Below are 12,500 nucleotides of genomic sequence, written 5' to 3'. Positions count from 1 at the left end.
AGCAAGGTTGTAAGCTCCTCTCCGCGGCCACAAGGACCCATGTCTCATTCAACTTTCTCTGGGCTTCTTTCTCGGCCTTCTTGATCTTTTTTGCATCCTCTTCGTCGACAGCGAGATCATTATCGACGTATTCAGACATGGTTTTCCAATTCGGCGAGTAGAATCAGCTTTTGTCTCTGCTCTATTTGCTCTTTACCTTCGTTTAACTTTTTGAGGCAAGTGTCATATTTCTTCTCTTTGACGGCGTCCTCCACTTCTGCGATACAAAGCTTGACTTGTTCATTATGCTTGAATTGCTGTTCGTGTCCTTTCTTTCAAAAGGATGGGGGTTCTGAAAATTTATAAGTTTCGTCATTTGCGAGTCATGTGCTTTGTGGGCGACTTCTTCCAATTTACGTTTCATCTGACCCACTTTGGTGTCCATTACTGCTGAAAGCTTTGTCAACATAGTCTCTTGTTGCTTCTGAAGTTCGGCTTTCAGTTCTTCATTCATGCTGCTGAAATGTTGGTGGTTCTGTGGGCAGAATTTGTCGAATATGCAACGAGTAAAAAATTGGACTGTGTTGTAGCAGCGCCAGACTAGAATGTTACTGTCAAAACCATGTGCTCCTAACTGTCGACGAACTAGACTCATTACCATGGTAACTGCCACTTGTTTAGTGAACCGTGAAAAGAGTATTTTCTGCTAATCTGCCAACTGCAGAAAATAGCAAATTTGCTTATGCCGGTGATTTTCTGTTGGGTGTTACTGACTATGTTTTCCTCGAGACGTTCAACTCCTCCATACAAAAGTTGAGTAGCTTTCATTTGTTCAACATTAGTTACATCGTGGCCTTCGTTAATATACATGCGAATATGGGACTTGGCTGCTGCTGCCATCCTGTCAGCTGCTCCATTTCCTCCTTGTGGGTCACTGAAATCCACCCCTACCACTTTTATTCCAGTTGATGCTTCAATGGAAGGACAGGCAAGCAGCGTTGTTGAGGAGTGATAATAACCAGGGTTATCTTGTTGGAAGAAGGCCTTACTGATACTGGGGTTTTCAGTCGATAAGGTGTGAATCACATGCTGCATGATGGTGATGACGGCGGAGCTATCTTGGCTGCATGACTGTACAATGTGGATAAATCCTTGAGATTCCAGCTCACCAAGTACTCGGCGATAGACAACTGAAATGTGCCATGAAATTCCCCTCTTTCCGAACCAATCTATTTGTGATTCACGATACATCTGTGGGAGGAATTTCATGGCCCAGTCATTGACAATAAGCACAGTCTTGTCATCCAGGAGACCTACAACATCCAGCCTTGCTTTGTCTTATTCCACACTTCTCAACTGGTGGCATTGCCAGGTATGGATGGCACGCTGTGGTGTGTGAAATAAGTAAAGTGCCTCATCGCGATCGTCATCATTAGGGTAAGATGCCCCTGACAAGAGTTCCTCGACATCTTCCATTGTTGACGCTAATGCCTTGCACTCCCCTCACCTCTCATCATGGTCATGGTCGCACTGCGGCCTAAATTCAATTTCTGGCTTGTCACTTAACAGTGTTCCTTCACATGGAAATTTTCACTCACATGAACCTAAAAAGTAAAAATTGTATTTGAATGTTTGATCGCAGTAAATTTTTATTTTCAGCTGCATGTGGTTCGCTTTCTTCAACTAAGGATAAATTGGAAAAGAAGAAAGTGGCTTTGAGTGCCTCCTTATGTGGTAAGTTCAACAGCCTAGTGTCTCGTATTTCCTTTTTTAAATTCTTATTTATAGCACCATCATTTCCAAATTATTAGTTCAGTTGACATTAATCAGTGTGCACCAGTTAAAATGACTGATATGCATACAGCGGAGTTAACTGGTTAGCCTGGATAATAGCAGTTTTTCATTATAACGTGCCGCGATGTCCTGTATATTATGATTTCACATCGTATATAGAGGTAAACCAACATTTGTATTTACCTTGTAGTCGCCGGTCAGATACAGCTTTGCGGCTTTGAGTTTCTCTTGTAAAGCTGTCCCTGAGTCCACAGTACTTGCTGTCTGGCTAATGAGCTCAGACAGGTCTTTAAATGATTTTGCACCTTCAGTGGCAATATAGTCCAAACCTTGAAGGGACTTGCGCACTGATGCAGGGCATTCGGACAAGATGAGCAAGATGCGCAAGATGTCCTCTCACTAAATGGCACAAAACCACTCTCTGAACAATACACCATGTACTGCTTTGCAATTCTTTGTGATAGCATTGTTCTGATGACATTGGGGACGCTAGTGACCCGACTGGAGGAGAGTTTTTTCTCCAAATGGCAGATCCTGTACTATGTGTGGGCTGGTGATGTAAGCAAGGAAGTGATCTAGTTGCCCTTTATCAATCTGTAAACGTGGCACATGGCGTACATGTACTGGGACCGGAGCCGCTCTACCATACTGTAAACGGTGAAGATTTGCCACAGTGTATCTGTACTGTGTGAGGCCAGGTAAGTGCCGTGAAATTTCTCTGTAAATCGCCACTCCAGTCATAATCGATAAGACTTGCCGGCGGGTGTCCCAGCCTGCTGCATTCTTATATGCCTCTGCTAGGGGTTCCAGATAGCTGTTGTCAGAAGAGAGTTGAACGGAGTCTGAGCCCATGATCTTATCCATTCTATGAGAGACTTTCAACTCTTTCCACAAATGGGCATAGTTATTGGGATATTCTACGGACAGAACTGAGTTGACTATCTCTGATGAGTGCTTGATCTATCGCTCTTGGGTCCTTTCATTCACTTGGTGCCAATCCATCCAGCGTCTTCCTAGTGGCTCGATGTCGCATTCTTCTAAAAAAGAATTTAATTTTTTGCTTTTTGGAGCTGATATTTTCCATCCCCTCCACTGGATGATGATGTACTTGCAGTCTTGGAAGATGGGAGAAAACTTCCGTCTCCTATTTGTAGTTTTTCCATGTCTGCTACCAGCCCCTCGGAGCTTGTAGTTTTCTTACTTTCCTTGAACAAAAAAGCAAACAAGGTGATTTGTTGTGAGTTATTACAAGCAAAATAAGTTATTTGCAAGTTTCAGGGAACCTTAAACGTTGTGCCTACAAGGAGGAGGAGAGGGTTTCACCCCGACCCACACCCTGAAATGTTTTCTCAGCACTTTGAAAGGGGATTTATTCTGCAATGCCTAAACTTTCAGTAGGTCTTCTTTCATCCCTCACAAAAATTTAGATGTGTCAAGTGTCCCCATGTCATTTGATATTGTCATAACAACTGCTTTTTAACATGAAGGTCAAGCGAAATTTTTTTTGACAATTTATCCAGTTTTCTTGAGTACTATTGCAGAATTTTAAGTTTTCATTTTGCAATATTTCCGACTTTCTTGCAAAACAGTGGAATTCAATATGGAGGGCTTAAGTGATACACAGACGATAGAACTTAGTGCCGAAAGTAAAAAGAATACTTCATCTTGTAGAGCTACCTGAGGATTGTCTAAACAACGCAGACAAGTTTGGTATGTCTTATTAGAACGAAAACTAAATTAGAAAGGGGGGGGGGGGACTTGAGTGCAAGGTTAAAAATTCTTTGTTAAAATGCGATCATTTTAGAAGGTTTACCAATTCTTCCATCTCTTGTTCACTACATTCTGAGCTTTGTGTCTCCGAGGGCAAAACTATCTGTGAAACAACTGAATCAGGTGGAGCTTCCGCTATGCAAGGAGTATTTTCCTTCATGAGTTCAACTAGATGTTCTTTTCATCTTTTACAAATTGCTGTATTAAAAGAAAGAAAGAAACTATTACTCAAATGTCAGTCAGGCCAGTGTTACCTTATTGCATCCAGGAGCCTTCACAGCAAGCCGCTAAGATCACTGTCATTAACTAAGGAGATCGAATGGGCGAGGGAGTAAAAGGTTAGAGTCGGTCTGCAATCAGTGCAGTAAGAAAGTTCAATCACAGACACAAATGTTCCCCCAGTTCTCATGAGTGATTCCTTGAGCTCCCGTGTGGGGCCTCCTTTCTGTAGCCTGATACCCCAATACATGCCTGAGACAGGTACTGATTTGCACTATCAGAACAAACAAACCCATTCAAAAGGACCTGAAGCAACAAAGAAGAATAGAAGTCGCTAATGAGCAACTTTTTCTTTTTTTAAGTGTGATTCCCAGTGGAGATTGAAATTATATAAATGTTCTGGCAAATTCAAAGTAAGGGGCAGGCCAGAAGAATGCAGGACAAGATTTTTGACTTCGTCAACGCAAACTCGAAGAAACAATAAACGACTTTTTGAAGTGCAAAAACGTCTCCTACATTGGCCTCGCAAATCAGTCAAAAATCTTCCTTAGTATTCGTCACACCAAGCCTGGAAGATTACTCGACCCGTTTTCACGTCTTCAAGGATACAGCAAGACACTTACGCCACGGAGGCGAAGAAACCGGAATTCCAAATAAACTGCAATGGCTGCAAGAAATGCCTTTAAATATTTTAAAAGGTACAATAATTACTAAGTGAATTAAGGAGTGTATAAGAGATTTCAAGACCTTTCGAGTCAAGATTAATGAACTGTGGAGGAACGTTTAACAAGTATTAGGGTGTGGCAATGAGTTACTGAAGTCGAATAATTTAGTTCCCGAAGTTTATCATTACTTGTTTGGCTTATTTGAATGCTGTTTTTATGAAGAAGTACATTTTGCAGGAAATACGTTTCAAAACGTGAGAAGATTATAAAAGAAAGAAGAACGCCAAGGAAGTTGAAGCTATTATGATTTAAATATGCCTCCTAAAGCCGATATTAACACATTGCTTGCCAAGCGTGACGTTGCAATCAAATCATTGTATGAACTCTTTGAAGAATTTAAGTTGTATACGGCATAGAACCAGAATTAGAAACCTTGGAGAAAGTTTACAAGGAAATTGAAACGAAATTTAGAACTGTAAAGAAGCAATTAGAAGCAATTTCTGACAAAATCGTCGAGAACGGAATTTCTGAAGATGAAACGGTTGTGAAAGCGCATGCAAAAGTTGGTGTCAAAGTTAAAGAAATCTATCTGAAATGTACGGCCAGTTTCGTAACATACCAAAAGCAGTATTCCAAAAAAGGGAAGATCTTGGAAAACCAAGTATTGGGAATTGGTCAAATGAACAGTGCATTAAAAGAAATGGTCCAAGTATTGGAATGCAAAACAAATGATAAAAGTCATGGTTTAGAGAAAATTTCGATGCCCTCATGGGATGGCCAAAGGCGAACAAACAATACGTGGAAACACGAATTTACTGACTGGATGAAAAAGTATAATCAAGACAATGACGAACAATTACAAAGGTTTCGGAAAGCCTTGCCAAAGAATTGGTGGTCAGATCAGTAGAACAAGGTCAATAGAACAAGCCTAGGATATCCTTGATCTCTAATTCGGAAACAAAAGAAAGCTAATGGATGACCTTTTGAAGGACATTACGGACTATAAGCCCGTAAGAAGTGATTCAGAGTCACTTTCGCGCTATGCTACCAAAATAACAGCTTTTGTAAACGACATGAATGATAGTGGATGTAATGTAGATAAGTCTGGTGAAGCTCCGTTTGTAATGTCACAGTTACTTTCCAAACTGGACCCTAAAGATAACGCAGAATTCGGACGAGAAATGTTTCGTGAGCATCGCGAAGAAAATGCAAACAATTTAAGCGCATGGCTGCATAGAGAAGCTACCCTTCGTTCAAGAGCGTGTAGAGAAAGGCGAATATTCGAGAGGACGGAACAACGCGCCGCTAGCAACATAATGGAGAACGATGTCATTGAAGAATTGTGCCCCCTGGGCTGTGAAACAAGACACCTGCTCACAGCCTGCCCAATATTCCAAGGGACTTTAACAGTTGACCAACGGTGGGAAGTTGTGCGTAGACATAACTGTTGTCGCAAGTGCCTCAGAACCCATCACACTAATGAATGTCGGAAGCCCGATGGAACTACATGTGACCAATGCACCAGATGACATCATCGTTTTTTACATAGTGAGGCCCCAAGACCATTGAGTGGACACCGGAATGTCGGTAGAAACCAGAATAGATCTCTCGCATCTGGCAACCAAGTCACGATGAACAGACAACTTCAGGTTATCGACCCCTCCCAGAGTCGAGAACCAGAAAGAAACGATACAGAAGAATCACAGAATACCTCGGCACAATTCGTAACAGATGTGCGTGGGGGATGCGCCATTTGCCCAGTGCAAAAGGTCAAGATAGAAGACAGCAATGGAAACCAACATGAAGTTCTCGCCATGTTGGACAGCGATTCCAATACAATCATACTCTCAAAAAGTATTGCAAAGAAACTTAACTTGAAAGGAACGCAAACACATCTAACAATGAATCTTGCTGGTGGTCAACAAAGATCAAAGGGATCGGAAATTTTAAATGTTGTATTGCGGTTTCTCGAGAACACAGCTGTTAATAAACTTCTACAAGTGTATTCTGTCAAGAAACCATGCAGCTCTGCCAAAACATTATCACGAAAAGGAGTGGAATGCTTCCCTCATTTAAAACCTATAAGTGACCATCTTCACCTTTCTGGGGGAGCTATTGATCTCCTGATTGGGACCGACTTCTCAGATGCTTTCATCGATTTAGATTCAAAGAATGGCGAAAGTGGAGATCCAGTAGCCAAACGAAACCTATTTGGATGGTACGTGATTGGTCAACTTGGTGACAATTCCGTAAATCCATCACGTGTGACGTCAGTCCATGTTGGAAGCATAAGCGTCCTAAACGACGTAAAGACACTCTTCACACAAGATTTGATGGGGGTGAAACCTACAGCACTTTGCACCTGCAGTGACGAAACTCTTAAAGAAAACAAGTTCATCAAGTCCGCCACAAGTTCAACACAGATGGTTGACGGTCGACTTCAAGTGCGAATGCCCTGGAAGTTAACTGGACCGCCCAAAAGGAGCAATTTCGACATAGCACTTAAGAGAATGTATTCAACAGAAAAAACATTGATCCGCAAAAACTGCTACAAAAATATAGAAACAGAAATCGAAAGGTTGATAGAACAAAGAATTCGTGACCAAAGTTCATCCAGGGAAAATTAGTCACGTAGAGCCCGAGTCGTATTTGCCTTTACAGGCAGTTTTCACACCTGAAAGGTCCACCCAAATACATCTCGTCTTCGATGCATCTGCCAAGGGGCATGAAAACCTATCCTTAAACGACTATTTGGAGAAAGGTCCTAACTACATAAACGACCCCACAACAATTCTCTTGGCCTGGAGATGGGAGAGCGTCGCATACACTGGTGACATTCGAAAAATGTTTAACCAAGTGCTCATCCACCCTGATGACCAGGTGTACCACAGATTTCTATGGAGAAAGGAGGCGCAAGGTCAGCCGATGGTTTACCAGTGGCAAGGCCTGAATTTTGGAGACAAGCCCGCACCAGACATCAGTTGTGTCAACACCCTCGCAAAGTTAGCAGAAAATGAATTTCCAGAAGCGGCAAAAGAAATAAGAGAAAACTCTTATGTGGACAACATAGGAGGATCAAAACATTGAGGAGAAGACGCTAAACGCATTACGAAAGAGATTGACAAGATTCTTGCAAAAGGAAAATTTGAAATCAAGGCATGGAATTCTAATCATAAATATGTTGACCAAACCAAAGAAAAGTTCAGCAGCTTCCTTGAGCACAAATGGATAAATCTGAAGATACTATTTCATTCGCGAAACAGGAAATTGAGACTGTGAACAAAGGCTTAACCAAGAGAAACTGTCTGGCTTTCGTAGCACAACTCTGGGACCCAATGGGATTTGTGTCCTCAGTTTCCATCCAAATGAGAATTGCTTTACAAGAGCGGTGGAGTATGGGTTGGACGAACTACTGCCGGATGATCTTCAATGGAAATGGATGAAGAACGTTCAAGTACTCAATGACCTCCTCAAGTACGAAACCAACCGAAAACTTAAGCCAGACAACGCAGACGGGATGCCTGAAATTCATGGCTTTTGCGATGCAGGGGAGGAAGCATACGGTTCGGTCATCTTCCTACGCTGGAAACTCAAAGATAACAGCTACGCCTGTGTCCCGATCCTGGTAAAAGCGTTGGTGGCACCATTAAAGAAGAAATCTATATGCGCCTGGAATTAATGGGCTGTCTTTTGCTCGTTAGAATTTTCAGTACCATCATTGAAGCCTTAAAGTTTGCCAATATTGAAGCATGCAAGAAACTTTTCTGGATTGATTCCCGTACAGTTCTGTCTTGGATTACAAATTCACCACGAAAATTCAAACCATTTGTGTCAGCAAGAGTGGCGGAGATCCAAGAAACTGTGGATGTTGACAAGTTTAGATACATTCCCTCAAATCTCAATCCAGCAGACGCATCAACAAGAGGTATTGACTTGGGAAATTTGGAAAACTGGACGAAGGACCCACGTTCCTATTTGCAGAAAACGAAGAAATTCCATCAAATGAACATCAAAACCTTGAGTGTGGAAATGATCACGACATCTTGAAAGAAATGAAAGGCATGACACCAAAGAATAGTCTCAGAAAAGAAGAACAACACCCAAAGAGTTGTTGTGTTGCAGCGGCGCTTGATTTCAAGCCAAGGAACCCCACTCTGGAAAGTTTGTTAACAACATGCTCCTCATTCATAAAAGTTAGAAAAGTCCTTGCTTACGTTCTAAGATTTGTCCACAATTTACGCCAAAAGAGTAAAGAAACAGGAGCAATATCGGTAGAAGAACTTCGAAGATCAGAGACTTTCCTGTACAAATGGGCTCAAGAAAGCCTGAACAGAGAGGATGTTGGAAAGTCATTGACAGCGCGAAAAGATGACCAAGGGATCCTGCGTGCCCATGGACAATTAGAGAAAATTCGCACAATGCCAGCCAAAATGCGGAACCCGATCATCTTGCCGCACAACCACAAGATTGTACTCCTCCTTCTCAAACATCTGCACAAGGAAAGAGCACACTGCGGTTACAAGAGCCTCACTTACGAGTCAAGGAAAAATTTTTGGATCATTGGCGTGCAGAGCATTGCAAAACAGCTCACAAGAAATTGCATCGTTTGTCGCAAGTTACGACAAAGACCTCTTCAGCAGTTGATGGGCCAGCTCCCAAATACACGTGCAGAAATTGAGAAACCAGCTTTCGCCTGCACAGCGATAGACATGTTCGGACCAATACAGATCCGACTAAGTCACAAGACACTGAAAGAAGCGCAGATTATCATTTTTGCATGTATGACCTCAAGGGCTATTCACTTAGAGCTGGTTACTGACTGAACAACAGACGCTTTTCTCATGGCTTTCGGTAGATTTGCATCCCGCTGTGTGTTGGTCGGATCATGGAACCAACTTTGTCGGAGCTCAGGATTACTTAAGAGAAATTTGCACTAGAGAATAAAACATATACATTGCTTCGATCTAAAAATCTCCACACCATGGGGAAGTGATTTGCACTATCAGAACAAACAAACCCATTCAAAAGGACCTGAAGCAACAAAGAAGAATAGAAGTCGCTGATGAGCAACTTTTCCTTTTTTTAAGTGTGGATCTCAGTGGAGATTGAAATTATATAAATGTTCTGGCAAATTCAAAGTAAGGGGCAGGCCAGAAGAACACAGGACAAGATTTTTGACTTCGTCAATGCAAACTCGAAGAAACAATAAACGACTTTTTGAAGTGCAAAAACGTCTCCTACATTGGCCTCGCAAATCAGGTAACTTATTCCACACCTCTAAAATTAGTACTGTCACTAGCACATAACGTCAGCTTCCAATAACATTGCGTAAACATTAGAGAAAGACTGAATTCTTCAATGTTAGAGGAAAAACGTTTTTTTTCCCTAAACAACACACCCAATTCTGGCCAGAATGCCATCTCCTACAGAAAAAAATGTTTGAAATCCGCACCCTATTTCAGATCAAAAACCGTATACTTTAGTGCCACACAGTATAAATAAAGCTTATGTAAGAATTACATAACCCCAAAGGGAAAAGTAACCAGCAAATGAAGATGACAATTTCACGGTAGTTTTTGGCTGAATAAAATTTGAGCTCAGGAATTGTCGATGTTCGTAGGCTCTACAGATGCGACATCCAAGTTACAAGCTCTGAGGGTGACACACGAAATATCCTCAGGGTTTTTCCAGTTTGATCCGCAAGGAAAAGTCGACTTCTCTTTAAGTAGAGAGGAATAACTACATGACGCCATCACTAGCAAAACAGAGAAAAGTGACAATCATTAAACTAATGTCGTTTTCTTGAACTATCTAATTCGAATCTAAAACCTGACTGACAATGCTATTTTTGAACGTGATTGTGTCTCTGTCACGCTTCATATTTTGAGCTGCCTCAAATTTCAACTGTTTAATTGAAACTCTTTTTCCACAGGGGGGCCTCAATCTGATATGAAATGGAATCATTTTTGGTAGGATTCGTTGAATGCCGTGATTTTCACCGATCCCTGTGAAATTTGGCGTCTTTACTGGGGAGATGTGGTCTCAATTTCCCTGAAAATCTCAGCTTTCTAGCTTTCATGACGCTTACATGACGGCCATTCTAATTCAGGCAATTTGTAGCCATGCAAAGCCATGCCAAGGCGATATTTTCATCCGATCGCAGTTTTCAGGCAAAAATAACACTGCAGGCATCAGAAAGGATAAAGAAAAGGATTTTGGTTCATTTGATGGAATTTCAAGCCTTGAAATCACTGGAAAGGTAAGATTATTTTCGCAGCCGTAAACTTGCCATGTGTTGTTGTCATTACACAGGATTGTGTTTTTCGCTCAAAATATTCGCTTGTTCTTGCTCCAAATCTTACATATTTACCTTTATTACATGTCCAGCGAATTGTTTTATCCTCTGGGATGAATGTTCTGTCGAAAAATCGGTGATTTGGGTGATTTTTGGCCAACAGAGGTCAATTATTCGTAATGCGATCGCTTCTGTTGCCGTTAGCAATGGGTGGCAAATTTGACACCTTTATCGCATTTTCAAATTACGCATTGATCGCTAATCCGATTATTCCTAATAATCCAAAAATATTCGTCCCTTATCAGTTTTTTGTCAAATTTTGGTCCAAGAAAGCTGATAAAATGAGGAACATTTTTGTTGGTCATTAAAAAATTCGTAATTGACGTTGAAATGACCAAATTTGTGTGGAAAACTGATTTTGATGCTTTTTTTTTGTTAAGTTTTTTCGTTCAACTTTCTTTTTCATAAAATGTTGTAGTTCTATGTAAAGAAGTTATATGTTTTTGGAAAGCTTATTTTCGTAGCTCCCTTTAAGGCCTAGGAGTGCAAATTCGCACTCCTCTTTTGTAGCTCTGAAATCCGAAGAGTGCACATTCGCACTGTTTTACTTACTATCTATAAGCCAATCAAAAACATTGTTATTGTTGTTCAATGGCTGCCAAGCACTATTACCCAATCAGATGAAGTGTTAGATTGACTTTTGGTGAGGCCACGTGGAATGAGTTTCATACAATTTATATGAGAAATCTGCCTTTGGTTGTATCGGTCTGTTTTTTCTTTGCGTAATGGCGGACGTAGGTGGTTTAAACTCTGATGAATCGGACTTTCAAGACGAAGGGGAAAACGATAGTGGCAGTGAAAGCGACATTTCTGTCTCTACTGTAAATACAGAAGATCTATCTGATCTATCATTCTCGGATGATGAGGACGGAGATGGTGAAGTGGGATGGAGTCGCGATCCAGCGCCGGTAAACGTAACTCCTCTCACATCAAGAACAGGAGCTGTTAGTGGAATTGCAGAAGACGGAACTGCAAAGGACTTTTTTAACCTTTTTGTCCCTGATGAAGTGTTTGAGGTCTTCGTGGAAGAAACGAATCGCTATGCTAGACAATGTATTGCACGTAGACCGGACTGAAGGTGGCGAGAAACTAACGTGGAAGAAATGAGAGCATACTTTAGGCTCAGCATTCTGTTTGGGATCAAGAAGCTTCCCGACACTGACTTGTATTGGTCCAAGGATGCAGCTCTTGGTGTTCCCTATGTGCAGAAAATAATGCCTAGAGATAGATTTGACAAATTAACTCAATATCTTCACATCAACCACAATGAAAAGGCCGCTCCACATGGACACCATGACCACGACAACACACTGTGAATAGAAAGCAAAAGAATGGAACAATCTTACAAATTCCTACAGTTCCCGTTGCTGTTGATTACAACAAGAACATGGGTGGTGTGGATCTCAGTGATCAACAACGCCAATACTATGCTGTGGGCAGAAAGTCTCGCAAGTGGTGGCGCTACCTTCTTTGGTTTTTCATCGATGTGAGGATAGTTAATGCTCATATTCTAGAGTGTCTGGCAGACAATCATCCCTCAAGAACCCAGTTGAAATTTAGACTTGAGTTGTTGAAGATGCTCATCGGTGATTTTTCAAGTCATTCACTAACAGTTGCAGAAGGAAGATTTACATTTTTACATTGGCCTGTGGCTACAATGCGAGGGCGATGCAAGCGCTGTTTGAAACGGAAGAGAACTAAGTTTTGTCAAATTTCAT

The 12,500-nt window shown here is 41.4% G+C and overlaps 2 protein-coding genes across 2 annotated transcripts; both read left to right on the top strand.

Annotated features, from left to right (window-relative positions):
* The first annotated feature begins 6,058 nt into the window (after positions 1-6,058).
* On the top strand, positions 6,059-7,514 carry LOC138013711 (uncharacterized). Its single transcript, XM_068860790.1, has 2 exons — positions 6,059-6,871; positions 7,089-7,514. The coding sequence occupies exons 1-2, from the start codon at positions 6,059-6,061 to the stop codon at positions 7,512-7,514; spliced, it is 1,239 nt and encodes a 412-aa protein (XP_068716891.1).
* A 137-nt stretch (positions 7,515-7,651) lies between these two features.
* LOC138013710 (uncharacterized) lies at positions 7,652-9,250 on the top strand. The gene is made up of 3 exons (XM_068860789.1): positions 7,652-7,826; positions 8,212-8,352; positions 8,409-9,250. Exons 1-3 carry the CDS (start codon positions 7,652-7,654, stop codon positions 9,248-9,250), a joined length of 1,158 nt encoding a protein of 385 aa, XP_068716890.1.
* Positions 9,251-12,500: the final 3,250 nt, after the last annotated feature.

The sequence above is a fragment of the Montipora capricornis genome, chromosome 8, assembly GCF_036669925.1.
Source record: "Montipora capricornis isolate CH-2021 chromosome 8, ASM3666992v2, whole genome shotgun sequence".
In the NCBI taxonomy this organism is placed as follows: domain Eukaryota; kingdom Metazoa; phylum Cnidaria; class Anthozoa; order Scleractinia; family Acroporidae; genus Montipora; species Montipora capricornis.
Note: the sequence above shows the minus strand (reverse complement) of the source record. Positions and strands in the feature narration are given on the sequence as shown.